We start from the raw sequence: 27,062 nt of genomic DNA, 5'->3' as shown, positions 1-27,062 counted from the left end.
TGTATATTTAATTGGAAACCTGGTGGGGGGAAAATGATCATGAAATATGATGTCTTGGGGTATAGAACCATAAAAATGTCTTCATATAACAATGGTAGACGGGGTTCTCAAAGCAGTGATGTCTGTATATTCAGAGCATTTAAGAAAACAATTTTAGATAAACTTGACCATTACCACTGCTCCTCCACTTAACCTAATCCATTCACTCACACCCCCTTAAACAATTGTAAAAAGACCTAATACCCAAACTTGATGCACTCTCTGCCCTCCTAGGACCTTAGTTATTCCTCCAAAACTTACTCCATCTTTAGTAGTGGTCACACAGTGAAATGTTACTATTAGGAGGAGGCCCATGAGAATTCAGCCTTTAGCTATTGCAGAGCATCTGAACAGTTTCCTGCCTTAATGGGTAACTTTTTGACCCACCTTAGCATCACTAATAGGATACCATGATTTACAAAGCACTGTCACTATCGGACTGTTCTCACTGTCACCCAAAAAACTACGTCCTTCCAATGATCCCTTCTGCCACCCACTGAATGTCCTTTCATTCTTTTTTTCACTCCCTACCTGTTGTAAGATGCCTAAGGTTGGTTACCTATAAATCATTGTTGCCTATGCAGTGAAATACAAATGTCTTTGGCAATACCTGCTTCACCCACAAGTTTCCTTTTTTATTGTTTCTGCCTTGCCCGTGTTTTCTCTCTCCCACTTTGTGTTTTTAAATATCCAATAACAGCTTAAAAAGCTAGACAAATAAACAATATAACATCTGAAAACAAAGACAACAACTGAAGTCACTTCTTTCTAAATGTACAAGTTAACCGTTTGTTTACTTTGTACCACTAAAAACTGTTCTCTCTTCCTCTGTGTCTGTCTGAGAACGTGGTTTATTAGTTGGGATACATAGGTACCTACCACTAGTAATAAGGATACAATCACAATAAAAGGTCCAGTCAAGGTCTCAATAAATGATTCCCTTGCTCAACCCTTGGTAGCTGGCCACAAGCAGGCAGGCTAAACTTAGGAGACAGGTGTGTGAAGCATTTCAAAACACCAATACATTAAATAAGTAAGAACCAACACAAATCGAACACTACGTAATAAAAATAGGAAATATTTTTTTGATTAAAATGACACCAACAGCGAACCTCCAATGTAGGGAACCAGGTGTATGAATTTTCTTTAATTAAAAGTAAAACTAGCGATAAGAAGCAAGGACTGTGATAAAGTCCAGATTTCAGGCCACCAACGATGGAACACTTTTACACTTACTTCCAGAAGTGTTTCTTGACACAGGAAAGTGGTCCACAGCACCAGCTAAGGGTTCAGAGACTCTGGCATGTCTCTTCTGGTCTGGGACAACAACTCCCACAATGCACCTGGTCAATTTATGGAGCTTTTTACAAAAAATGCTTGAAACTTCTGTAACTTCTTCCTGAAGTTCATCTTGTGGGTTCAAAGTGTCTTAAACACCAATCGAAGAATCTAGAAACTCTGATATGGTCCTTGGGATGCTAGGACTTTGTTTCCCACAATACACCTGGCCAAATCCTTTAAAGTTCCCTGGACCGAGTCCAACTGGGTTTTTCTTGCTGGAGATGATGCAATTGGAGCTCTTTTACCCTTTTGCTTTCAGGGAGTCCACTGCTTCCACGTTCTGAAGCAAGGCATTGTCCCTAGGGCTGTTGTTCCAAAGTGTGCAGCAGGTGCTGTCATTCAGAGTGCCATCCTCTTGGTGCAGGCCCAGGTTCCAGCATGGCAATCCTTCTTGTACTTTCAGGCAGGGATCTCTTGCAGGTCTTTCATACCTATTGCTTCCAAGGAGTCACTCCTGAATTCTTTTTAAGCAAGGGAAAGTCCTTAGGGCTGTTGTTCCTAAAGTGTGCAGCAGGTGCAGTCCTTACGAGTGCTTTCCTCTTGGGCGCAGACTAGGGGTTCCAGCAGGGTACTCCTTCTCTTGATTATTCCAGGCAGGGATCTGAGTTGCTAGGCAGCTCATCCATAGTTATCCAGTGTTCCTCGGCTACATGCAGAGGGGAAGCCCTAACCATTGGGTATAGGGTGCCACCCGCCGGAATGGCCACTTTCCCCAATGTGTGGCATAGAGAAGTGTGGCATGGAGAAGTGTGGCTCAATGGTTAGAGCGGCAGACCCTGATGCAGAGGTCTAGCCCGGGACCAGGGTTCAATTCCCGCCTCGGCGGGTCTTGGGCTCAAAAAATTCCACGGACCTGATAATTCTCGCCTCGTGCCTATTCTAATCATGGGTCCCACTCTGCAACTCTGGGCAATAGCTTGCTTAATCTCCACAACGGCCCCCACAATGCTAAGGATGCCTGGCCTCCACCTTGGGGGTGCCCAGGAGTGGACACCTCACAGGGAAAGCCAGGATGGGTTCCACAGCGGTATTCGTACAAGCGCCTTGAGACCCTTGCGGGTGAGTAGTGCGCTATACAAGTATCAATTTACATTTACATATTCTTGACCCAGAATGTACTATTCTTCCCAAATCGAAAATGGAGAAACTCTCCCGGAGGGTTAGATCTGGCTTAGCCAACCCACTTGTGTGGTTATGTTAACACACCCATTCCAGCCCCCCTGCTATTCTAATTACAGGGGTTCCTGTCTGGCTTGGGGTTGCAGAATGTGGGGGTGAGTCTGTGCTGCCCTAAAATGTCAAACTCCCTTGAAAAGACCAGTTAGACTACTGTACACCAATTCTTGCCTTTGCTATTGAAATTTTCTCACTGGAAAGGCTTGTCTCTAGTCAGTCCACTTCTCACCTCATTGAGACAGCTTGGCTCAGCCTGATAGAGGCTGGCCAATTAGAAAAGCTGCTGGAAGGCTGGATTTTGGCTTACAGAAAAAGTTCAAGAACATCTTTTCTGTGATAGTTATAATATACCAATAGCAAGTCGTTGGATTCATTCTATCATTTTGATATTTTGAAGTATATTTTTAGCTCCTTTCTTTCAATATTTACACTTTATTAAAGTATTCCCATGTTAGCCATGGAGCCATTGGGCTACAACAGAGAAAAACGAGGTTGTCATGTTTTCCTTCTCTGGGGCATATAAAACCTATTATATAATGTCCCTGCTTATAGTTTCAAAACACCCAAAACCTGGGGCACCTAGGGGAGACTTAGGAGTGACTTGTATGTAAAAACTAATGTAGTTTACTACTTTGGAAATATCTTTAATTCCAAAGTTGAATTTGCATATAATTTCAATTTAAAAGCAGCTTGCAGGGCTGACTTTTAAAATGATAGCAGGCAGCACAGAAGTGCACACTTAAGTGCATTAAATCTACTGGGTCTCTGAGCCTACATGCTATACGATATACTATGGACGTACAGGTATATTGTCAGTACCAATTGTAATCACACCTAATTACCATGTACTTTTAATCAGAGCACTGGCCCTGAGTCTGGTTAGAAGAGCTCAGGGCACAATTGGAGTCAGCAGACCAGCATCTAGTAGTCAAAATGGAGGCAAGAAGTGGAAGGGACACTGCAAACAGATCCTGGTTTCTCACAGTATCTCTTATCAACTTATAATTTCCAGTTGCCTTTGTCACTTTCTCTAGGTCTCTATTTCTAAGCTTCTTTCATTCTCTCTTTCTCTCTTAATCTCTTTCAGTGCCTCCTTCTTTAGATCACTCTTGAGTACTTCATATTGGCATGTGCTTGTTGACCGTGTAGAAAGGTAGAGGGATTCTGGAGTCTTTGAACATCAATATGCAAACTCTGCTGCTCTTTCCTCTATCATCCTCCACCAAACAGTCTCGAATCCTTTCCCACAAAGTGCATTATCCTCTTGTCCTAGAGCAGCAAGCCCTTTCGCATCCCTGAGTCCCTCCTCTGCTCCTCATCCTACAACTATTTCTTCACTTATCCATCTCCCCTTAGCAATTGGCCTACTAATACTTCCTCCTTCAGATCTACCACAGAGATTTTCCTCCTCCTCCCCCCTTTAGCCATGCTCATGTTTTCGCTGTCCACATCCTTTAATCTTACAAGCTTTCCATCTTCCACTACAGTCCCTTTTACTAGTCCCTCTTCTGACATTCCTCCAACCAAATATTGTTGCTCTCTTCATTGACCTCCCATCTCCCTTCCTGTCCAGTCCTCCAACAAACTGCATTGCAAGGCCTGCTACAAAACATCCTGGTAAAGGGAATCTCTTGGTTGAGGTGCTAGTGGTAGTTCCAACAAACACAGATTGCACAAAATCAGAAACGTAACCATCCAACTGGAGGAAATGCTTGCCGCTAAATGGCCACCATGTTTCCTGCAACTATCCTTTAATGGCTGCATGGCTCTTTGTCTGGTGGGACTAATGGGGCACAGTTTGTCAATAGCCTGGCTACCTTGTATGCAATGCTTTTCCAAAAGCATGAGAATTGGATCTTTTAAAGTGGCAGAGGGCACACATTTTAATACATTGGTTTTCAAACTTTTTATGCGGCGGCGCCCTCAAGTAAAAAATATTTTGGTACGCCCCACCCTCCCATGACATAACCTGCTAAAGTGTTTAACAATGGAAGTTGTTTACATATGTGATTAGATGTTTCACAATAGAAATGTAGGGTACTTGAGTGGAATAAAATCAAAGATAGGAGGAATTTTTTTTTATAATATCTGATAACTTATCCTCTGTACCCTCCAAATATGTTAAAGGCTGGGATGTGAATTGTTCGCACACACACTGAAGTGAGTGTGTCCCTACTATTGGGCACACCGTTTTGGGTCGTCTATCCAAACTGACTCCGTGAAGTTTATTCAAATGATGATCACACAAATTCTATGGATTTATCAGTATCCGAATCTTTTATTTTGTAGATATTTCATTTCATATCCTTATTTTGAATGTTTCAAAAGTTCATTTTACATGAGAAGCACAAAATGCTCCAATGCATTTCGGGCAACGCCCTTTTTCGAGGAGCTCTGTTGGTAAGAAAGTAATACGTTTCAGCTACACGAATCTTAGAATGAGGTACATCATACAATTTCGTAATCACAAACAAAACATTGGCCAGGTTGAGTGTCAAGAACAAATAGTGTTTAGCCAAAAACGATAAATAAATTGCATCACGTTATGTATTATATGGGGGTTTGAAAAACGTACCGGGAATTCCTTATGTCTGTGCAATGTGGAAAATGGGTTGAGGTTCAATCTGTTCATGGGAGAAAACAGGGAGTTAGGGCATTGAATGGTGCACGGTTGGTGGGTGGGTGAAAGTTAATTATCATCGCGTGTTAATTTTACTTACTTCGTGAGAAGCTTAAAGCCGTCTTGGGTCGTGGGTTCACATCGTCCCAATGGGTCCGTGGGAGTTAAGGATTACTATGTGTACCCGTGAGGGGAAGTTTTAAACACAGGTGCGGCTCGGGAGTTTGCGATGTCATAAACATAGAAACGGGACTGGGTCAACTGTGTTAATCGTGGCGGCCATGTTACTGCTAGTAGTGCACGTATGAGTGGTGAAATTGAAACGTTGATGCATGTCAATGACAGTGTGTGTCATATGGCTGGCCGAGAAAAAAATGAATGAAATAAAAAATAAAAAATACATGAAAGATACAGTGCATTAAAGGTTGTTATATTTACAGATAGCAACTAAGTTCAATGCGGTCATTAAGACCGAACGGTTTCAGCGACTGAAGGCGATAAATCCAAGTGGTCTCGCGCTGCAATAGTGTTTTATTATTGTCTTTACCTTCTTTTTTTTCCACCATTTCAAGTACCATGAATTTGAGTTGGGCAATGTTATGCCTGAATTCATTAAAGTGCATGGCTATGTTGGAACGTTCATTTTTAGTTCGTATGTTTGACTTGTGCTCATTGAGCCGTACCTTGATTTTTCTCTCAGTTTTCCCTATATAAATTTTACCACATGGGCATTTTAATAGGTAGATGAGACATCAAATTCATGGTACTTGAAATGGTGGAAAAAAAAGAAGGTAAAGACAACAATAAAACACTATTGCAACGCGAGACCACTTGGATTTATCGCCTTCAGTCGCTGAAACCGTTCGGTCTTAATGACCGCATTGAACTTAGTTGCTATCTGTAAATATAACAACCTTTAATGCACTGTATCTTTCATGTATTTTTTATTTTTTATTTCATTCATTTTTTTCTCGGCCAGCCATATGACACACACTGTCATTGACATGCATCAACGTTTCAATTTCACCACTCATACGTGCACTACTAGCAGTAACATGGCCGCCACGATTAACACAGTTGACCCAGTCCCGTTTCTATGTTTGACATCGCAAACTCCCGAGCCGCACCTGTGTTTAAAACTTCCCCTCACGGGTACACATAGTAATCCCTAACTCCCACGGACCCATTGGGACGATGTGAACCCACGACCCAAGACGGCTTTAAGCTTCTCACGAAGTAAGTAAAATTAACACGCGATGATAATTAACTTTCACGCACCCACCAACCGTGCACCATTCAATGCCCTAACTCCCTGTTTTCTCCCATGAACAGATTGAACCTCAACCCATTTTCCACATTGCACAGATATAAGGAATTCCCGGTACGTTTTTCAAACCCCCATATCATACATAACGTGATGCAATTTATTTATCGTTTTTGGCTAAACACTATTTGTTCTTGACACTCAACCTGGCCAATGTTTTGTTTGCGATTACGAAATTGTATGATGTACCTCATTCTAAGATTCGTGTAGCTGAAACGTATTACTTTCTTACCAACAGAGCTCCTCGAAAAAGGGCGTTGCCCGAAATGCATTGGAGCGTTTTGTGCTTCTCATGTAAAATGAACGTTTGAAACATTCAAAATAGGGATATGAAATGAAATATCTACAAAATTAAAGATTCGGATACTGATAAACCCATAGAATTTGTGTGATCATCATTTGAATTAACTTCACGGAGTCAGTTTGGATAGACGACCCAAAACGGTGTGCCCAATAGTAGGGACACACTCACTTCAGTGTGTGTGCAAACAATTCTTATCAATTCAAGCGTACTTGGACGTTTACGCTACCTCAAGGAGCACCCAATATTTCAAAAACTCGTTCAAAAAACCTCTTTCAACAAAATCAAACATAATACAAACTATCAGCTGTGCACCTAGCCACATTACAATTTCAAAGGCTGGGATGTCACAGATTTTCAAAAAGAACCAGCCAGGTCAAGGTGCAAACTCCAGTGACATTCATTTAAACTTTTTTTTCATTTCACAAATGTTATGTTATGTTATTTATGTTTTTTATATAGCGCAACGGATACTCAAAAAGAGTGTCCCGGCGCTTTGAGTATAAAGAAGGTTACTTGCTACAGCAGTTTTTGCAGGAAGCAGACATGTGATAGGCAGAATGCTTGAATTATATCAGTCACTTGTAATTACTTCGGACCATGTTCCAGTCCATTGGTTTTGTTTTTTGCCCACCATGCCATCTCAAGCAAGAACAAGAAATATGCATATCGGCGTTTGTCCTGCTGAAATAGAAACAGCCTAGGCAAAACTATCAGGCCAGGAACATATGAATGGGAAAACAAGTAACCCTAAACCAGTTTTGGCTTATTTGGGCCTGGGCGTAGTTTTGGGTACAACTTGAGACCTATAGCACATTGAATATAGTCCCAGGGCATGTTCATATTGCAGGGTGGGGTAGGGTGGGGGGGGAGGGATGCTTCAAGCGGCATGCAAAACCCTCTCATCCCAGCGGTAGTTGTGCGCTTGACCTGGGTCAAGCAGGCTGTGCAACTGCAGATTCTGCACTGCTTTCAGAGATTTAACGCTAAACAACCTTAAAGTATTCGACTGCCCATGATCTGTCACATTGCCATGTACAGGTAGGACTCTGTGAGGTAAGTGCTCACAGCTGACATCTGTGTGAGCAGTATAACAATGGGGGGGCACTGGATAGTGCCCCTAATCTCGGCACTGTAGCTGATGTGAACGCTGAAGTTAATATCCCATTTTTCAATATAACTCCTTGTGCATCATCTTTTCCACTGTTATTCCGCATTTAATCATATATTCAATCTTTCATCATTTTACATCCACTTGCAAGGAAATGCCAATTTCCTATGCTTCTCATACTCCAGATGGGCCATCCGTGCCTCTTCATTCAAGAATACGTAAAGATGCCAATTTCATTTGAAGCAGTTTATTTAAAAACCCAATGCATTTCGGGCCTCCGTGGGCCCTTCGTCAGGGGTAACTGGAAAGATTAATTAAACAAAATTAATATGATAATACGTCACTTTTTGTCAAGGTAAAACATGTGCGTTATCATCTTTTCCCATGTTCAACCAACAATGTAATCCTGCACGCTATTCCCAGAGAGCCCCATGGTCGTCAACTCATATGCTACGGTGATATAAAACACTCAGGTGATGTCAATCACTCAAATCTCATGAATGCACCTAAGCTCAAACAGCATTAACTTATAATCCCGTCAGTGAACCCGTCACACTACCTCACCCCTCCTGAACCGTTAGCTATTCACTACATCACTCCAGTTAAACATTCCTTCATAGTACCCAGCTGCAGTGCACATTTAAAACAACAGATTTCTAGACGCTAATTTCCAGTAATGCACCGTGAATTCCTCTCATTCATAAGATTTACTTTAGACGATGTGCCATGTTAAATAAGCTTGACCTTTAGCTGCGTTACAACCCTCTCTCAAACATCCCGTCCGTTTCAGTAATAAATACACATTTGAAACTCCCTGTTGCTTCCCAATCTGTTCTGTTTAACCGCCCGCTAACGCCCTTGCATACCTGCTCCACTGACACCGATTTATTCCCTTCGCATCCACGGTGGAAATCTTTCTTGCTGCTGTAACCGTCTGGTATTTAAACCCTCAGACCGCCCCTGGTTCCTAGTATGCGCCTCCCATTAACTCAACAGAAAACACACCTGACGTTAGGCACTTGTTGCTGTCTGCCACCTATACTACAACTCCCAGGGTGCTAAGTTCCGTAAATACAACTCACACGTTTTTTAGAAAATCCAGGCTTCTTTTAAGAAAACATATTCAATACAGTATAAAATGTCAAATGTGAACGAAGTCCCATGTTAAATAAATCATTTCCAGTGTGCTGCCGATTTACACATAAACAAACTTGCTGCTTGAAATTAGATGTTCCGCCTTGCTCGTGGGTTATAGCTCCTTCTTCGTGAACAGTTCATGTTCCATTTTTCAGTGGGTGCTAACCTGATAGGGCCGATGTATAAAGAATTAATGTGGGGGTAGGTTGCACACCTATTTTATACGCAAATAGTCAAATTTCTTTAGTTAATCCAAGCGTGCTCGAGATCGACGTGCCCAGCCCTACAGGCACGTAAGGGTAAAGTATAACAATGGGGGGGCACTGGATAGTGCCCCTAATCTCGGCACTGTAGCTGATGTGAACGCTGAAGTTAATATCCCATTTTTCAATATAACTCCTTGTGCATCATCTTTTCCACTGTTATTCCGCATTTAATCATATATTCAATCTTTCATCATTTTACATCCACTTGCAAGGAAATGCCAATTTCCTATGCTTCTCATACTCCAGATGGGCCATCCGTGCCTCTTCATTCAAGAATACGTAAAGATGCCAATTTCATTTGAAGCAGTTTATTTAAAAACCCAATGCATTTCGGGCCTCCGTGGGCCCTTCGTCAGGGGTAACTGGAAAGATTAATTAAACAAAATTAATATGATAATACGTCACTTTTTGTCAAGGTAAAACATGTGCGTTATCATCTTTTCCCATGTTCAACCAACAATGTAATCCTGCACGCTATTCCCAGAGAGCCCCATGGTCGTCAACTCATATGCTACGGTGATATAAAACACTCAGGTGATGTCAATCACTCAAATCTCATGAATGCACCTAAGCTCAAACAGCATTAACTTATAATCCCGTCAGTGAACCCGTCACACTACCTCACCCCTCCTGAACCGTTAGCTATTCACTACATCACTCCAGTTAAACATTCCTTCATAGTACCCAGCTGCAGTGCACATTTAAAACAACAGATTTCTAGACGCTAATTTCCAGTAATGCACCGTGAATTCCTCTCATTCATAAGATTTACTTTAGACGATGTGCCATGTTAAATAAGCTTGACCTTTAGCTGCGTTACAACCCTCTCTCAAACATCCCGTCCGTTTCAGTAATAAATACACATTTGAAACTCCCTGTTGCTTCCCAATCTGTTCTGTTTAACCGCCCGCTAACGCCCTTGCATACCTGCTCCACTGACACCGATTTATTCCCTTCGCATCCACGGTGGAAATCTTTCTTGCTGCTGTAACCGTCTGGTATTTAAACCCTCAGACCGCCCCTGGTTCCTAGTATGCGCCTCCCATTAACTCAACAGAAAACACACCTGACGTTAGGCACTTGTTGCTGTCTGCCACCTATACTACAACTCCCAGGGTGCTAAGTTCCGTAAATACAACTCACACGTTTTTTAGAAAATCCAGGCTTCTTTTAAGAAAACATATTCAATACAGTATAAAATGTCAAATGTGAACGAAGTCCCATGTTAAATAAATCATTTCCAGTGTGCTGCCGATTTACACATAAACAAACTTGCTGCTTGAAATTAGATGTTCCGCCTTGCTCGTGGGTTATAGCTCCTTCTTCGTGAACAGTTCATGTTCCATTTTTCAGTGGGTGCTAACCTGATAGGGCCGATGTATAAAGAATTAATGTGGGGGTAGGTTGCACACCTATTTTATACGCAAATAGTCAAATTTCTTTAGTTAATCCAAGCGTGCTCGAGATCGACGTGCCCAGCCCTACAGGCACGTAAGGGTAAAGTATAACAATGGGGGGGCACTGGATAGTGCCCCTAATCTCGGCACTGTAGCTGATGTGAACGCTGAAGTTAATATCCCATTTTTCAATATAACTCCTTGTGCATCATCTTTTCCACTGTTATTCCGCATTTAATCATATATTCAATCTTTCATCATTTTACATCCACTTGCAAGGAAATGCCAATTTCCTATGCTTCTCATACTCCAGATGGGCCATCCGTGCCTCTTCATTCAAGAATACGTAAAGATGCCAATTTCATTTGAAGCAGTTTATTTAAAAACCCAATGCATTTCGGGCCTCCGTGGGCCCTTCGTCAGGGGTAACTGGAAAGATTAATTAAACAAAATTAATATGATAATACGTCACTTTTTGTCAAGGTAAAACATGTGCGTTATCATCTTTTCCCATGTTCAACCAACAATGTAGATTTTCCTAGTATTCATGACGGAAAGTCTTAATTTTATTAAAGACACGGAGGCGAGTATTATGCTTTCTAATCTTGCGTTTAATCAAACAGCAGCCAAGATAAGCAATGAAAACTACAGTTCCCAGAGGGCCAGAACAGCTGGGCCATGGGAATGTGAAAAAACGCGATAGTACAGTAACCAATCATAGAAGACCTATCAAATAAAGGCAACTAACTGACTGCGCAGCTTCCTCTTTTCGCTGTGAGCCAGTCATAAAGGTTCAGTGAATAAAGGACAAATTAACATAATTAAGGCCAGAGCCAAAGTCCAGGAACATAAGTCTTGCATCAGAGGAATCCAAGGGAGAAGATCGAACAGGAGACCAGGAGAAGGATCCGGAGGCACTGGAAGTGGAGGACGTGGAGGCGAAGACCTCAGCATTCGAAGAGTAGAACTCCTAAGACGAAGCCGGTGGTAAGGCTGGATTTGCTGTAGGGAGGGAGAAACAAATGTCAGTAATGTTGCGGCGGGATAATACTCGCCTCCGTGTCTTTAATAAAATTAAGACTTTCCGTCATGAATACTAGGAAAATCTACATTTTATGGCAAGACCGGAGGCTCCTATTATGCTTGTTCAAAGCATATTAACAACATCAGAAGCCACAGTATGGATTGGTTTACAATAGAACATACGAAAGATACTGTCATTGGACCAATCTGCCGATCTGAGAATGTCCTCCAATCGGGAGCCAGACCAAAAGGCTTTAGAAGCCATGGCTCCCCTGGCCGAGTGAGCCCCAAAAATGGAGACATCAATTCCGGCAAGAGACATGACCCAGCGAACCCACCGGGCCAGGGAAGGGGAAGAGACAGGGAGATGGGGTTTACGAAATGAAATCAGGAGTTGAGAGCAAGAGGGCGTTCTGAGATCAGCGGTCCTTTCTTCATACACTTTTAAGCATTGTCCAATACACAGTTTGGGTTGAGCAGGGAAATAAGGATAAAATACTGATTCCAAATTAGTTTTTGTGCGTCTGCGTATTTGAAACATCACACCTGTAGGGGAAAATTGGCGAGCAGAAACATCTAGAGCTTTGACATCAGAAACTCTCTTAATGGAAATCAAACACAGTAACATGGTAAGTTTGGCAGACAACATTTTGAGTGAAAGAACCGAATTGTCAGGCCAATTAATGAACAATTTAAGAACAACTGTAACGTCCCATAAAGAAGAATACTTAGCCAACGGTGGTTTCGCACATCGAACACCTTTCAGAAGACGACAAATGAGGGGATGAGCACCAACTGGTTTTCCATCAATTTGGGAGTGGTTAAGGGAGATAGCCGAACGGTATAGATTGACAGTGCGATAAGCCTTACCTGCGCTTGCCTCGGAAGCGAGGAAATTAATAACAAAATTCAGAGGGGCTGAAATGGGATTGAGGTCCCTTTCCAAACACCAGCCTGCCCAAAGAGACCAGGCGGATTTGTACGCCTTGGAGGTGCCAGGGGCCCAGGCCTGGCTGATAAAGAGCGAAGCCTCTTGTGAAATGAGGACGTGAGAATGGGGAGGCCGGAAACTTTCCAGGCCGACAAGGTCAGAGTGTTGTCGAGAATGAGACTGTGTTGTTCGCCCTGAGGATTGAGGAGGAGATCCCGGAAGGAGGGAAGAAGGACCGGGAAGTCCACCGCCATCTCCAAAAGAGACGGAAACCAAACCTGAGCCTGCCAGAAAGGAGCCACGAGAACCAGGGACGAAGACTGGCGGCGAATTTGAGAGAGGACCCTGTTGATCATCAAGAAAGGGGGGAAGGCATAATGCAGATGGCGAGACCAATCCTGCAGGAAGGCGTCTGTCGCCAAGGCCAGAGGGTCCGGACGCCAACTGTAAAACCGGGGCAATTGGGAGGTGAGCCGGGACGCGAAAAGGTCGATGGAGAAAGGGCCCCAAAGATGGGAGAGGGAAAGAAAAACGGATGGACAGAGCTTCCAGTCGCTGGAATCTCGAAGGAATCGTGAGTGCCAATCGGCCACAGAATTGAGATCCCCTGGGAGATACTCCGCGGACAAGGAAAGGTGATGGGCGAGGCAGTATTCCCACAGACTTTTCGCTAAGTCTGCCAGAGGCTTTGACCTGGTGCCGCCTAGATGGTTGATATAGCGGACCGCAGAAACATTGTCCATGCGTAGGAGGATTGAACAGCGAATCCTGTTCTTTGAAAGGCTTTTGATCGCAAAGGAGCCTGCAAGCATCTCTAAACAGTTGATGTGCAGCTTGGACTCCTCGGCGGACCATGAGCCCCCAGTCGAGATTGGCCCACAGCGGGCGCCCCAACCCGATAGGCTTGCATCGGATTCTAAGACAAGATCTGGGGCCGTGGCGAAGATAGTCCGGCCGTTCCACGCATCTAAATGGTCTGTCCACCATTGGAGCTCGATGCGGGATTCGGGATCTAGGGAAACGAGATCTGAATAAGCGAGGCCTTGCCTGAGGTGTCTTATCTTCAGACGTTGGAGAGCGCGATAATGGAGAGGGCCGGGGAAGATGGCCTGAATGGAGGAGGACAGGAGACCGACGATCCTCGCCAAGGATCGGAGAGATAAGAGAGAAGACTGAAGAACTGAAACAATTTCCGCTTTGATTTTGGAAACTTTGGAAAGAGGGAGGCGAAGAGACGCCGCTGCGGAGTCCACCAGAAAACCCAAGAATTCCATGTTCTGAGATGGAACGAGAGACGACTTGTCCGTGTTGATGAGGAAGCCGAGGTCTGAAAGGAGAGATTGGGTTAGGCGTAAATCTGAAAGAAGATTCTCCTTGTCCGAATTCATGAGGAGGATGTCGTCCAAGTAAATTATCAGTCTGATGCCAAGGGATCGAAGATAAGCGACCACGGGTTTTAAGAGTTTTGTGAAGCACCATGGCGCGGAAGATAAGCCAAAGGGAAGAGAAGTGAAACAGTAATTGACCCCTGCCCATTGGAATTGAAGAAATTTCCATTGGGAATGATGAATGGGAACCGTGAGGTAAGCATCCTGAAGGTCCAGACGGACCATCCAATCGTGTGGGCGAAGGGTGTCTCGTAGATGTAAAATTGTTTCCATTTTGAAATGACGATAAACCACGAATTGGTTGAACCACTTCAGGTTGATGACAGCGCGGAGTTTCTTGTTTTTCTTTTGAACAAGAAAAATGGAGCTTAGAAAGCCTGAGGAGTCGAAGGGAAAAATTTGAACTGCCTGTTTTTGAAGAAGAACCTCGATTTCGGTTGAAATCTGAGAGGCCATGAGGGTGGAAAAAACGAGGGGGGGAGGGAAGGAAGTCTGAACGGGGGGGGAGAGAAATTCGATCAGGTAGCCTTGTACGGTGTTTAAGACCCAGGGATCTGAACTGAGAGCACACCATTTTGGAAGGAAAAGTTTTAATCGACCCCCCACAGGAGGGGAAGAAGAAAGGCTTACCTTGTTGTCTGGGGTTGTTGTGACGATAGTTTCCTTGACCTCTGCCTCTGAAGCCACGGCCACGTTGGGGATAGAATTGTGGTTTGTAGTCTTGATTGGCGTGGGACGAACCTCTGGAGCCTTGATTGTAGGGACGGCCGGAAGAGCGGCCCCTGCCTCTGCCGGCCCGTCCAAAAACCCGAGGGGCGAAAACCTTTTTGACAGTTTGCTGGGCTTTGTCCAAAGAGGCGAAAGTGGAGACAAATCTGCTGAGGTCACGGACCAAGTTGTCACCGAACAGGAGACCATTAGCTTTGGGACCAGGATCCATAGGGGCGAGATTGGAGAGTTTTGGATCCAGCTTGATAAGGAGACCTTTGCGTCGCTCATGAGTAATGGCGGAATTTGCATTACCTAGGAGACAAAAAGCGCGTTGGGCCCACATGGATACCTCTTCAGCTGAGAGTTCCGAACCTTCCAAGCGCGCGGCCTCCGCCAAATCAAAAATGCGGGCGAGAGGGCCCACAACATCCAGTAACTTGTCTTGACAAGTGGACCAAGCTTTGTCGACCCCTCGGCGAGGGTCCTTGCCGAATTTAGAAAAGAATGTGAGGAGAGGTTGGTCAATGGAAGGAACCAAGGTGATTTTGTCGGGAAGAGTAGGTTTGGGACACTCCGATTTGAGTCTGGATCTCACTGAGGTCTCCAGAGGAAGACGCAGTCTGGCCGTAATATATTCTCCAACATGATGGGAAGGGAACCATTCTGTAGAATTCGGATGACGGATGGAAGAGGGATCAAACATGGGAAAACCCTCAGAGTCGAAGACTGGGTCAGAAGAAAAAGAATCCAATTTGGCAGATTTAGAAGGAGGAGAGGAAGGATCAACTGCGTCAAACAAATCAAATAACTTATCAGCGTCATCCATATGATCGCCGTCATCATCATCATCGTCAGTGTCCATAATGGTGGAAATGACCAGTTTCCTCTTAGGAGACTCTGCGTGTTTATCTTTTTGCTTTCGCTTGCCCTCGGAACCAACAAACCCCTCCTTGGTAGGAGGCCTGGGAGGCGCAAAGTCCTCAGTCAAAAGCGAGGAAGACTCGCCAACCAATGACGCAGTTTTTGAGGCACGAGCCTTAGCAGAGTGGTCCACCTTTTTCTTTCTGCTTTCCCCCGCAGAATGGGCCAGTAATTTGGACATGACGCTCAACATAGAATTTTCCATATTTTTGGACATTCGTTTCATAGACACCTCGACTGCTGACTCAACAGAGGTATTAATAAATTTATTTAAATGTTTTTTAAAATTAAGAGAGTCCTCAACAGGGACCTCCTCAGAAGAACTGTCGTGTTCCATGGTCAGAATGTCAGCAAAAAACGAGCAAAAACGAGTAAAAACAAGGGAAGGTAAAAGAAGAGGCAGGCGAGGGTTAATGCAGCCAGCAGGGGCGTGACTGAAGGCGGGCCGAGCAGCGAGCGTCAGCCGTGAGCCAGAACCGAAGGAGAGGAAGGCGCGTCAGCAACACTGAGGAGCCGGTGAAAGGCACTGGGAAGGTGAGAGGCGAGTAGGAAGGCGCGTGAAGACGCGCGAAGGAAGGGGAAGGAAGCGCTGACTTGCGCGAGCGAGGGAGCAACCAAGGGAGAGGGGGGGGTACCTAGAAAAGAAAACAAATAAACACGCTGGAAGCGTGGAACAGCAGCGCGAAGACGCGCTAGAAGCAAATGCGAGTGAGCAATAGCGATACAAGTGAAATACTAGGTACAATAAGAATACAACTTCAATAAGTAATAAATAAATAACTGAGAGCAGGAATAAAGGCACTTATCTGACTGCGAGCAGCAAGAAAAGAGGAAGCTGCGCAGTCAGTTAGTTGCCTTTATTTGATAGGTCTTCTATGATTGGTTACTGTACTATCGCGTTTTTTCACATTCCCATGGCCCAGCTGTTCTGGCCCTCTGGGAACTGTAGTTTTCATTGCTTATCTTGGCTGCTGTTTGATTAAACGCAAGATTAGAAAGCATAATAGGAGCCTCCGGTCTTGCCATAAAATGTAATCCTGCACGCTATTCCCAGAGAGCCCCATGGTCGTCAACTCATATGCTACGGTGATATAAAACACTCAGGTGATGTCAATCACTCAAATCTCATGAATGCACCTAAGCTCAAACAGCATTAACTTATAATCCCGTCAGTGAACCCGTCACACTACCTCACCCCTCCTGAACCGTTAGCTATTCACTACATCACTCCAGTTAAACATTCCTTCATAGTACCCAGCTGCAGTGCACATTTAAAACAACAGATTTCTAGACGCTAATTTCCAGTAATGCACCGTGAATTCCTCTCATTCATAAGATTTACTTTAGACGATGTGCCATGTTAAATAAGCTTGACCTTTAGCTGCGTTACAACCCTCTCTCAAACATCCCGTCCGTTTCAGTAATAAATACACATTTGAAACTCCCTGTTGCTTCCCAATCTGTTCTGTTTAACCGCCCGCTAACGCCCTTGCATACCTGCTCCACTGACACCGATTTATTCCCTTCGCATCCACGGTGGAAATCTTTCTTGCTGCTGTAACCGTCTGGTATTTAAACCCTCAGACCGCCCCTGGTTCCTAGTATGCGCCTCCCATTAACTCAACAGAAAACACACCTGACGTTAGGCACTTGTTGCTGTCTGCCACCTATACTACAACTCCCAGGGTGCTAAGTTCCGTAAATACAACTCACACGTTTTTTAGAAAATCCAGGCTTCTTTTAAGAAAACATATTCAATACAGTATAAAATGTCAAATGTGAACGAAGTCCCATGTTAAATAAATCATTTCCAGTGTGCTGCCGATTTACACATAAACAAACTTGCTGCTTGAAATTAGATGTTCCGCCTTGCTCGTGGGTTATAGCTCCTTCTTCGTGAACAGTTCATGTTCCATTTTTCAGTGGGTGCTAACCTGATAGGGCCGATGTATAAAGAATTAATGTGGGGGTAGGTTGCACACCTATTTTATACGCAAATAGTCAAATTTCTTTAGTTAATCCAAGCGTGCTCGAGATCGACGTGCCCAGCCCTACAGGCACGTAAGGGTAAAGTATAACAATGGGGGGGCACTGGATAGTGCCCCTAATCTCGGCACTGTAGCTGATGTGAACGCTGAAGTTAATATCCCATTTTTCAATATAACTCATTTTACATCCACTTGCAAGGAAATGCCAATTTCCTATGCTTCTCATACTCCAGATGGGCCATCTTTTACCTTGACAAAAAGTGACGTATTATCATATTAATTTTGTTTAATTAATCTTTCCAGTTACCCCTGACGAAGGGCCCACGGAGGCCCGAAATGCATTGGGTTTTTAAATAAACTGCTTCAAATGAAATTGGCATCTTTACGTATTCTTGAATGAAGAGGCACGGATGGCCCATCTGGAGTATGAGAAGCATAGGAAATTGGCATTTCCTTGCAAGTGGATGTAAAATGATGAAAGATTGAATATATGATTAAATGCGGAATAACAGTGGAAAAGATGATGCACAAGGAGTTATATTGAAAAATGGGATATTAACTTCAGCGTTCACATCAGCTACAGTGCCGAGATTAGGGGCACTATCCAGTGCCCCCCCATTGTTATACTTTACCCTTACGTGCCTGTAGGGCTGGGCACGTCGATCTCGAGCACGCTTGGATTAACTAAAGAAATTTGACTATTTGCGTATAAAATAGGTGTGCAACCTACCCCCACATTAATTCTTTATACATCGGCCCTATCAGGTTAGCACCCACTGAAAAATGGAACATGAACTGTTCACGAAGAAGGAGCTATAACCCACGAGCAAGGCGGAACATCTAATTTCAAGCAGCAAGTTTGTTTATGTGTAAATCGGCAGCACACTGGAAATGATTTATTTAACATGGGACTTCGTTCACATTTGACATTTTATACTGTATTGAATATGTTTTCTTAAAAGAAGCCTGGATTTTCTAAAAAACGTGTGAGTTGTATTTACGGAACTTAGCACCCTGGGAGTTGTAGTATAGGTGGCAGACAGCAACAAGTGCCTAACGTCAGGTGTGTTTTCTGTTGAGTTAATGGGAGGCGCATACTAGGAACCAGGGGCGGTCTGAGGGTTTAAATACCAGACGGTTACAGCAGCAAGAAAGATTTCCACCGTGGATGCGAAGGGAATAAATCGGTGTCAGTGGAGCAGGTATGCAAGGGCGTTAGCGGGCGGTTAAACAGAACAGATTGGGAAGCAACAGGGAGTTTCAAATGTGTATTTATTACTGAAACGGACGGGATGTTTGAGAGAGGGTTGTAACGCAGCTAAAGGTCAAGCTTATTTAACATGGCACATCGTCTAAAGTAAATCTTATGAATGAGAGGAATTCACGGTGCATTACTGGAAATTAGCGTCTAGAAATCTGTTGTTTTAAATGTGCACTGCAGCTGGGTACTATGAAGGAATGTTTAACTGGAGTGATGTAGTGAATAGCTAACGGTTCAGGAGGGGTGAGGTAGTGTGACGGGTTCACTGACGGGATTATAAGTTAATGCTGTTTGAGCTTAGGTGCATTCATGAGATTTGAGTGATTGACATCACCTGAGTGTTTTATATCACCGTAGCATATGAGTTGACGACCATGGGGCTCTCTGGGAATAGCGTGCAGGATTACATTGTTGGTTGAACATGGGAAAAGATGATAACGCACATGTTTTACCTTGACAAAAAGTGACGTATTATCATATTAATTTTGTTTAATTAATCTTTCCAGTTACCCCTGACGAAGGGCCCACGGAGGCCCGAAATGCATTGGGTTTTTAAATAAACTGCTTCAAATGAAATTGGCATCTTTACGTATTCTTGAATGAAGAGGCACGGATGGCCCATCTGGAGTATGAGAAGCATAGGAAATTGGCATTTCCTTGCAAGTGGATGTAAAATGATGAAAGATTGAATATATGATTAAATGCGGAATAACAGTGGAAAAGATGATGCACAAGGAGTTATATTGAAAAATGGGATATTAACTTCAGCGTTCACATCAGCTACAGTGCCGAGATTAGGGGCACTATCCAGTGCCCCCCCATTGTTATACTTTACCCTTACGTGCCTGTAGGGCTGGGCACGTCGATCTCGAGCACGCTTGGATTAACTAAAGAAATTTGACTATTTGCGTATAAAATAGGTGTGCAACCTACCCCCACATTAATTCTTTATACATCGGCCCTATCAGGTTAGCACCCACTGAAAAATGGAACATGAACTGTTCACGAAGAAGGAGCTATAACCCACGAGCAAGGCGGAACATCTAATTTCAAGCAGCAAGTTTGTTTATGTGTAAATCGGCAGCACACTGGAAATGATTTATTTAACATGGGACTTCGTTCACATTTGACATTTTATACTGTATTGAATATGTTTTCTTAAAAGAAGCCTGGATTTTCTAAAAAACGTGTGAGTTGTATTTACGGAACTTAGCACCCTGGGAGTTGTAGTATAGGTGGCAGACAGCAACAAGTGCCTAACGTCAGGTGTGTTTTCTGTTGAGTTAATGGGAGGCGCATACTAGGAACCAGGGGCGGTCTGAGGGTTTAAATACCAGACGGTTACAGCAGCAAGAAAGATTTCCACCGTGGATGCGAAGGGAATAAATCGGTGTCAGTGGAGCAGGTATGCAAGGGCGTTAGCGGGCGGTTAAACAGAACAGATTGGGAAGCAACAGGGAGTTTCAAATGTGTATTTATTACTGAAACGGACGGGATGTTTGAGAGAGGGTTGTAACGCAGCTAAAGGTCAAGCTTATTTAACATGGCACATCGTCTAAAGTAAATCTTATGAATGAGAGGAATTCACGGTGCATTACTGGAAATTAGCGTCTAGAAATCTGTTGTTTTAAATGTGCACTGCAGCTGGGTACTATGAAGGAATGTTTAACTGGAGTGATGTAGTGAATAGCTAACGGTTCAGGAGGGGTGAGGTAGTGTGACGGGTTCACTGACGGGATTATAAGTTAATGCTGTTTGAGCTTAGGTGCATTCATGAGATTTGAGTGATTGACATCACCTGAGTGTTTTATATCACCGTAGCATATGAGTTGACGACCATGGGGCTCTCTGGGAATAGCGTGCAGGATTACATTGTTGGTTGAACATGGGAAAAGATGATAACGCACATGTTTTACCTTGACAAAAAGTGACGTATTATCATATTAATTTTGTTTAATTAATCTTTCCAGTTACCCCTGACGAAGGGCCCACGGAGGCCCGAAATGCATTGGGTTTTTAAATAAACTGCTTCAAATGAAATTGGCATCTTTACGTATTCTTGAATGAAGAGGCACGGATGGCCCATCTGGAGTATGAGAAGCATAGGAAATTGGCATTTCCTTGCAAGTGGATGTAAAATGATGAAAGATTGAATATATGATTAAATGCGGAATAACAGTGGAAAAGATGATGCACAAGGAGTTATATTGAAAAATGGGATATTAACTTCAGCGTTCACATCAGCTACAGTGCCGAGTTTGTTATACTTTACCCTTACGTGCCTGTAGGGCTGGGCACGTCGATCTCGAGCACGCTTGGATTAACTAAAGAAATTTGACTATTTGCGTATAAAATAGGTGTGCAACCTACCCCCACATTAATCTGTGTGAGCAGACCACACTTTCGATTTCTTGCAGGGCCCAATCATATTTTCCTTCTTCAGAGGTTGATATATTGAAATAAAATAAAATTGCATGGGTAATAGTATTTCCTGATATTTACAGTTACTTAGAAGGCGTGAAGGTGGTAATGAGCCTGCCATGCTACATTAATAATGTAATTCGTTTAACACTTAACTTATGGTTAAAAAGGAAATTCATGGTGGGTAAGTTGCATATTTATCTCTGGTATGCAATCCGCCTTACCCTGTGAAATTACTGTAGCGGTTTGGGATTTGTATAGATCATAATCTGAGAGGAGGTCAATCGTTCATAGTTCATCCCTCTTTGTGGGCTATGACTTTTGGCAAAACCAAGGGCTAGATGTACGGCCATTTTTTTGCGCTCGCAAGTGGGAAATCGCTGCATTTGCGTCCGCCAAAAAAGGTGTTGTTATATACAAACGCTAGTGTTTGCAAGTCGCTATTAGGAAGGAGCATACCAAGGGCTTCCCTTCCTAATAGAGTCAGAATGGTATGTACCATTGTTTTGCGACCGCATTTGCGGTCGCAAAACACTTGTAGTTTACGACCTACTTCAAATTGGTGGTAAGCCACTCGCAAACCTTCTCCTTTGTGAAAGGATGCAAAAATATTTAAGAGCAGGCAGTGGTCTCACAGACCACTGCTCACTCTTAAAAAATAAAAGAAACTCATTTTTCTTTTTTATATGCATCCCATAATTCTTTGAGTAAAACGGGTGGCATTTAAAAAAAAATGCTTTATTGAAAAAGCAGTCAGATATGGTGGTCTGCTGACCCCAGCATGTGGCCATCCCTGCGAGTGCTGGCCAATCCCAATGGGTCACAAATTGCGACCTGCCTCATGAATACTGATACGGCAGGTCACTTGCAACCCCATTAGGAATCACAAACCGTGTCCGAAACACTGTTGGTCATTCCATTTTGCGAGTCGCAAAAGGTCACAATTTGTGACACGCAAGATGGAATGGTCATACATCTGCCCCGAATATCATAAATGTTGCTCTTGTGCTATATGTGTTTGCACAATTCAAATTGTTCATGCAAAGCACCAGGGGACATGTTGAGGGTTCTTTTCACAGGTTGGATGCAGTCTCCCCAGCCAAGTAGTTGGGCCCCACAGAAATCTGATGAAGTCGTCTCATGGACACATTCAGCGGCACCAGCACATTGTCTGCTTTCATTCTGAGCAGCAGCAAAGTGTAGCCAAAGAGGCTTTGTTATTTTAAATTCCAGCTGGGCTGAAAACAAAGGGGAATGTTAAGGACCCATGAGGCTTCCTTTTAATTAAGTGTCCTCTCTGAGAGCTATCCTGATCCTAACACCTACCTGCATTTGCAAGGGAGGAGAAACAAAGGCATACAGCTTATTACTTCACATGAACTTGAGAGAATCATGCTTTTGACTTTTAGTCCCGTATATAAGACTTATGCATGCACTGAAAGAAAGTCAAATGTGTTGGGCTGCCCCAGTATTTACACCAATAACTTAAATACCACTATTTTGTTATTATTTTTTATAGCGCTACTCATCCCAATTCAGGGTGTTCGAGCGCTTTACATCACACAAACGCATAATGCATTAACATGTACAGGATGTTACATAAAACAGTGAAGGGTAACAAGGAGTCGGAGTCGCATGTCCTTCATAGCACACTGTTATATTAGAAGGATTACAATTTATGAGCAGCAAGTAACAAAAGGATCTCTGTTAAAATCAGTAACCAACTTATACATCTACATTAAAATAGAAATCAGTCATCTGCCTGTCACAGGAGGTGCTTTGCAGGAGACATATGCTACTTTAATTGTGGATTGTTCAGCAAATTATTTTGCGAATTGTTACATGCTTTAAATGTCTTTCCCCTCTCCTCTTTTGCGCAAGTGCAGATTTGTAAATAATGAAGTTATTTTGGCTCTGTATATTTCTTTCAGACTTCTATTCAGCAACTTATTTAAAATGTCTTTTACCTAGAAATGTTTTTATTCACTTGATGTCACGGATTTGAAGATTGTTAATTTTTCTGAAACAATGTAATCATTTCCTACAGATACATACAGCTGCAGTTTGCCTTGGAATTACGGTTTCCTGTGTTTTGCCTGTTAAAAATTACTCCTACGAGTTGGAACTTGATGACGAAACTGACATCCTGACACTTCATGCTGTGCAGCAAATTTTGCGTATGGCAGATCTTTATTTCGATGATATGCCCGTTGAAAAGGAGGAGAACAACAAGAGAAAAGATGTCTAATTTCCATGATTACTGAAAGAAGCCCATTCTACATGACAAACCATTACTCTTGTCAATTTACATTTTGTTCATTAGGTTTCCTTGCACGTCCTCCACTGCGAAAACCGAGAATCATTTAAAAGTTGTGGTGCTGTTATGCAATTGGAATGGTTTTGTGCATTCAGTTTTGTAGCAAAATACTGAGATCCTTGATAGATCATAATCAACAAAATGCTGTTGTTGAAATCTGGTTCCCACGTCATTTTGGTTTTTTGTTTAGTAAATTAAACAGCTGTTAAAATAAATATGTTATGCTTGTAAATTTGTTCGCCTGTTTTGGACATTGGGATGGACGTTTGAAACTTCTGCCTACTATTCCATACATGGTGCAGGCTTACTTTTCTCCTATAAATAATGATTGCTTTTTCAGTTTTAAATATGCTACTAAGCAGTGCCAGTACACGTCCGATGGTATGCAAGAGTGCTTATGTGTTACCAGTGTTTACTATCATAAACCACATCGAACATTTAAAAACATGGCACCTGTTAAGAGAATTTTTGACTGTCTTAGTGCACACATCTGATTGCCGGATTGTCTGATTGATTAGTGGCAGGTCTGTCACCAAAAAACCCTTTCCCCTTCAGATTAGTAGTGTAGGCACCAGAATCCCTGGCAAAAAATATATGCCTGTCCCCAAAGGTTTTCCTGGATAAATGCACATATCTGATTTTGAATACATATTTTCATGTCTGATTCGTTATTGCCAGTGAAGATTGGGTCAAGACGCTTATTCAAGACTGAATATTCTCTCAGATATCCGCCAACGATCTATGGGGTGGGGGGTTCAAGTCACTGATCCAATATATCTCAATATGGCACCTGGCCAACACCAGTCCCAGTAATGCAAACCTGTGTCTCCTCCTCCCTGTTTTGGGAAGTGGCAGAAGGCCCAGCAGGCAATGGTGAGCCGTCTTCTACAGCTTCAAAGTCCGCACTACTGCTCCTGTTAGGGAAATAAAAACTACTTGCACCCTCCCAGGAGCAAATGAAAAACTTACCAGACACAGCAGTTTGCTCAGAAACAGAATGAGATGTATTCATTGGTACCCATGCATGCCTACTGATGAGCAAAGAAGAAGTCTGGTCACCAAGTGGTGTTCTCAGCCTGCTTCTTCCCGGAGTAACTGGTTTTGGGGCCCTATATATATTTAGTAATGCAACGTCAGCGAAAATAGAATAAGACACCGTGCAAAATATGGGTAACAGCGATATGCAAGATCTGCACCATGCCAATTATAAACAGCTAAATGAGGACAGCACAGAAATTAAAGCTCAACACTGTGCCCATTATACTACATATATACTGTGTAAGTAAAATGAGCAACCAGATAAGTGTACTAACATGGACGTCAAGACAAGCAAAATTAGCTCTAAGATAGTTCTGAGGTGCTATTGAAACTTATCCAGGCAAGGTCAGATTTGGAAGCCTTTGCTGCTCCGGGCAGCTTGTTACAGTGTGATATATCTAAGCATGATATCTACGTAGTGCATACATATGAATATATCTGGATATATATGTGTATACATATTTCTTTTTTGCACATCACACAGTAGGTTGTAAGTCTGTGGCATCCCCATGTCATGTGGAAGAAGTCTGCAGGGGTTCCCGTGCACCTAGGGCACTCTCCAGCACGGTTCAGATGCATTCTGTTCATCCTCTGTCATTAAATATGCCCGATGTAAATAATGAATTTTTGTGAGTTTAAAATGCGTTTTACCGGTGATGTCTTTAACGTCTGTGTGGGCCTATTTTCATTCACATCTGTAAAGGTGTCCCCCAGGTCTGCAGTCCAGCTATCACGAACAGGTGTCATATCAATGCGCCTATCGGTTTTCAAGGCTGCATATAGGTGGGATATAAGACCCCTACACAAGCCTGGGTCCAGCACTACACTCAGGGGGTGGAATTTGTCCGACTTTGCTGGAAATGTCTGTCTAATCTCCCTTGTATTCATAATTGTGCATGTTGCAGAAACTGCCTCCACCTCACCCCATACAGAGGTCCAATTTTGTAAAAAGTTACTAAAATTCCATTCAGATACAGCTCTCCTGCTACAAAAAGGACCAGAGCGGGAGAAGCCTGTCATACTATGCTCTACCCACAGCACAGGACGGTGCCTGGTCCCAAATGCTTGCCACTTGTTTCAATGCATAAGGAGAATCTTCTGGCATAACTCGGCCACACATCAGCATTTTGGTAGGGGGGGGGTCTCCCTCCTCTACCAGGCCCGCCAGCAGTTTTTTCCCCAGTTGCCACCTTCCCAGCACCACAGCATCGAATATTGTAATAGTCCTGCCATTTAATACAATTGAAGGTCCGGTCGTCCTGTCCCCTCCTTCATCGGGGTCTAATTTAAGGATGTCTAACTTGACTCCACTCGCCCACCCACACCAAAGACACTAGGAGACTGTTGAATTTCCTAAACAAGGTGTTAAATGGTCCTAGGATTCATTTACACATGCATTCAAGGCAATAATATACATTTATAGTTTGAGGCGTGCAGCAATATGTCAAGCAAACAGTACAAATACAATCATGCCCCTTGAGAAAAGAATAAGGTAACCAATGTATTTTACTAGAGATGGTATTATTTATTTATAGTACTAATCTTGAAGGTAAAAGCATTACCAAATGTGATTGTCGAGAGGTTGCTTAAAAGGAAGTGCTCATGTGAGGTGAAACTTGAAAAGAGGCATATAATGGAAATAGTTCAAACTGAAGTTACACTGGTTTGTCATATGCAACTGCTTATAATATTTAGCACCAGTTGGTTGTGGCCTGTCCAAGAGATTTCAGTAATATGGTACAATGCCAAGCTTCCAGGAATGTCTCCGGGAGCAGTACCCGGAGAAACGCATAATATTCAACCGGAAGCCCATCCCTTCCTATACACTTAGCATGGGCCATTTCCCCTAGGGTGACCTGCAGGTCTTCCACTCGCAATTTTGCCTCGAGCATCCCTCTGGGCTTCTGTAAGGCAGGGTACATCCACTTGTGCCAAGAAGGCAGTCGCCCCCATACCTCCACCTCCAACAGTACACCCCCGCTAAGTGGCTATGCAACAACTTATTTATTGCAAGTTGTCCTGTAAGAGGTGAGCCATCCTCGTGGACCTATTCAGTATCATTGGAGGCGGTCTTGCCTCTTAAGTAGCCATACCTATAGTTTCCCGGACTTGTTGCCATCCTGACTGAGTCATCTGTAGTCTTGCCACACATGGCAGTCCAATCTGTACCACATCATAGCTACTCTAAGCTGCGTCATGAGGTGGGATGGGTCAGCTACCTGCGTTCCCCTCTTCATCTTTGCAGTCGGGTCAATGCCTGTTTGCCTTCTGCCACCTCCCTCGTGAGTGTTTGATGAGAACCATATACCTCACTAAGATTCTCACCCTGCGCTACAACTTTCAAAGGCCCT

General features: G+C 43.3%; 1 protein-coding gene across 1 annotated transcript in view; it reads left to right on the top strand.

Moving 5' to 3' along the window:
- LOC144755741 (interferon-induced protein 44-like) overlaps nucleotides 1–23,905 on the top strand; it is a 420,930-nt gene extending 397,025 nt beyond the window's left edge. The window contains exon 7 of the mRNA XM_078644951.1: nucleotides 23,404–23,905. Within this exon, the coding sequence (XP_078501077.1) occupies nucleotides 23,404–23,604 (201 nt within the window). The 3' untranslated portion in view covers nucleotides 23,605–23,905. The remainder of the gene's footprint in view (nucleotides 1–23,403) is intronic.
- Nucleotides 23,906–27,062: the final 3,157 nt, after the last annotated feature.

This window comes from Lissotriton helveticus, chromosome 1_1 (assembly GCF_964261635.1).
Source record: "Lissotriton helveticus chromosome 1_1, aLisHel1.1, whole genome shotgun sequence".
NCBI lineage: Eukaryota > Metazoa > Chordata > Amphibia > Caudata > Salamandridae > Lissotriton > Lissotriton helveticus.
This window is presented reverse-complemented; position numbering and strand designations above follow the sequence as displayed.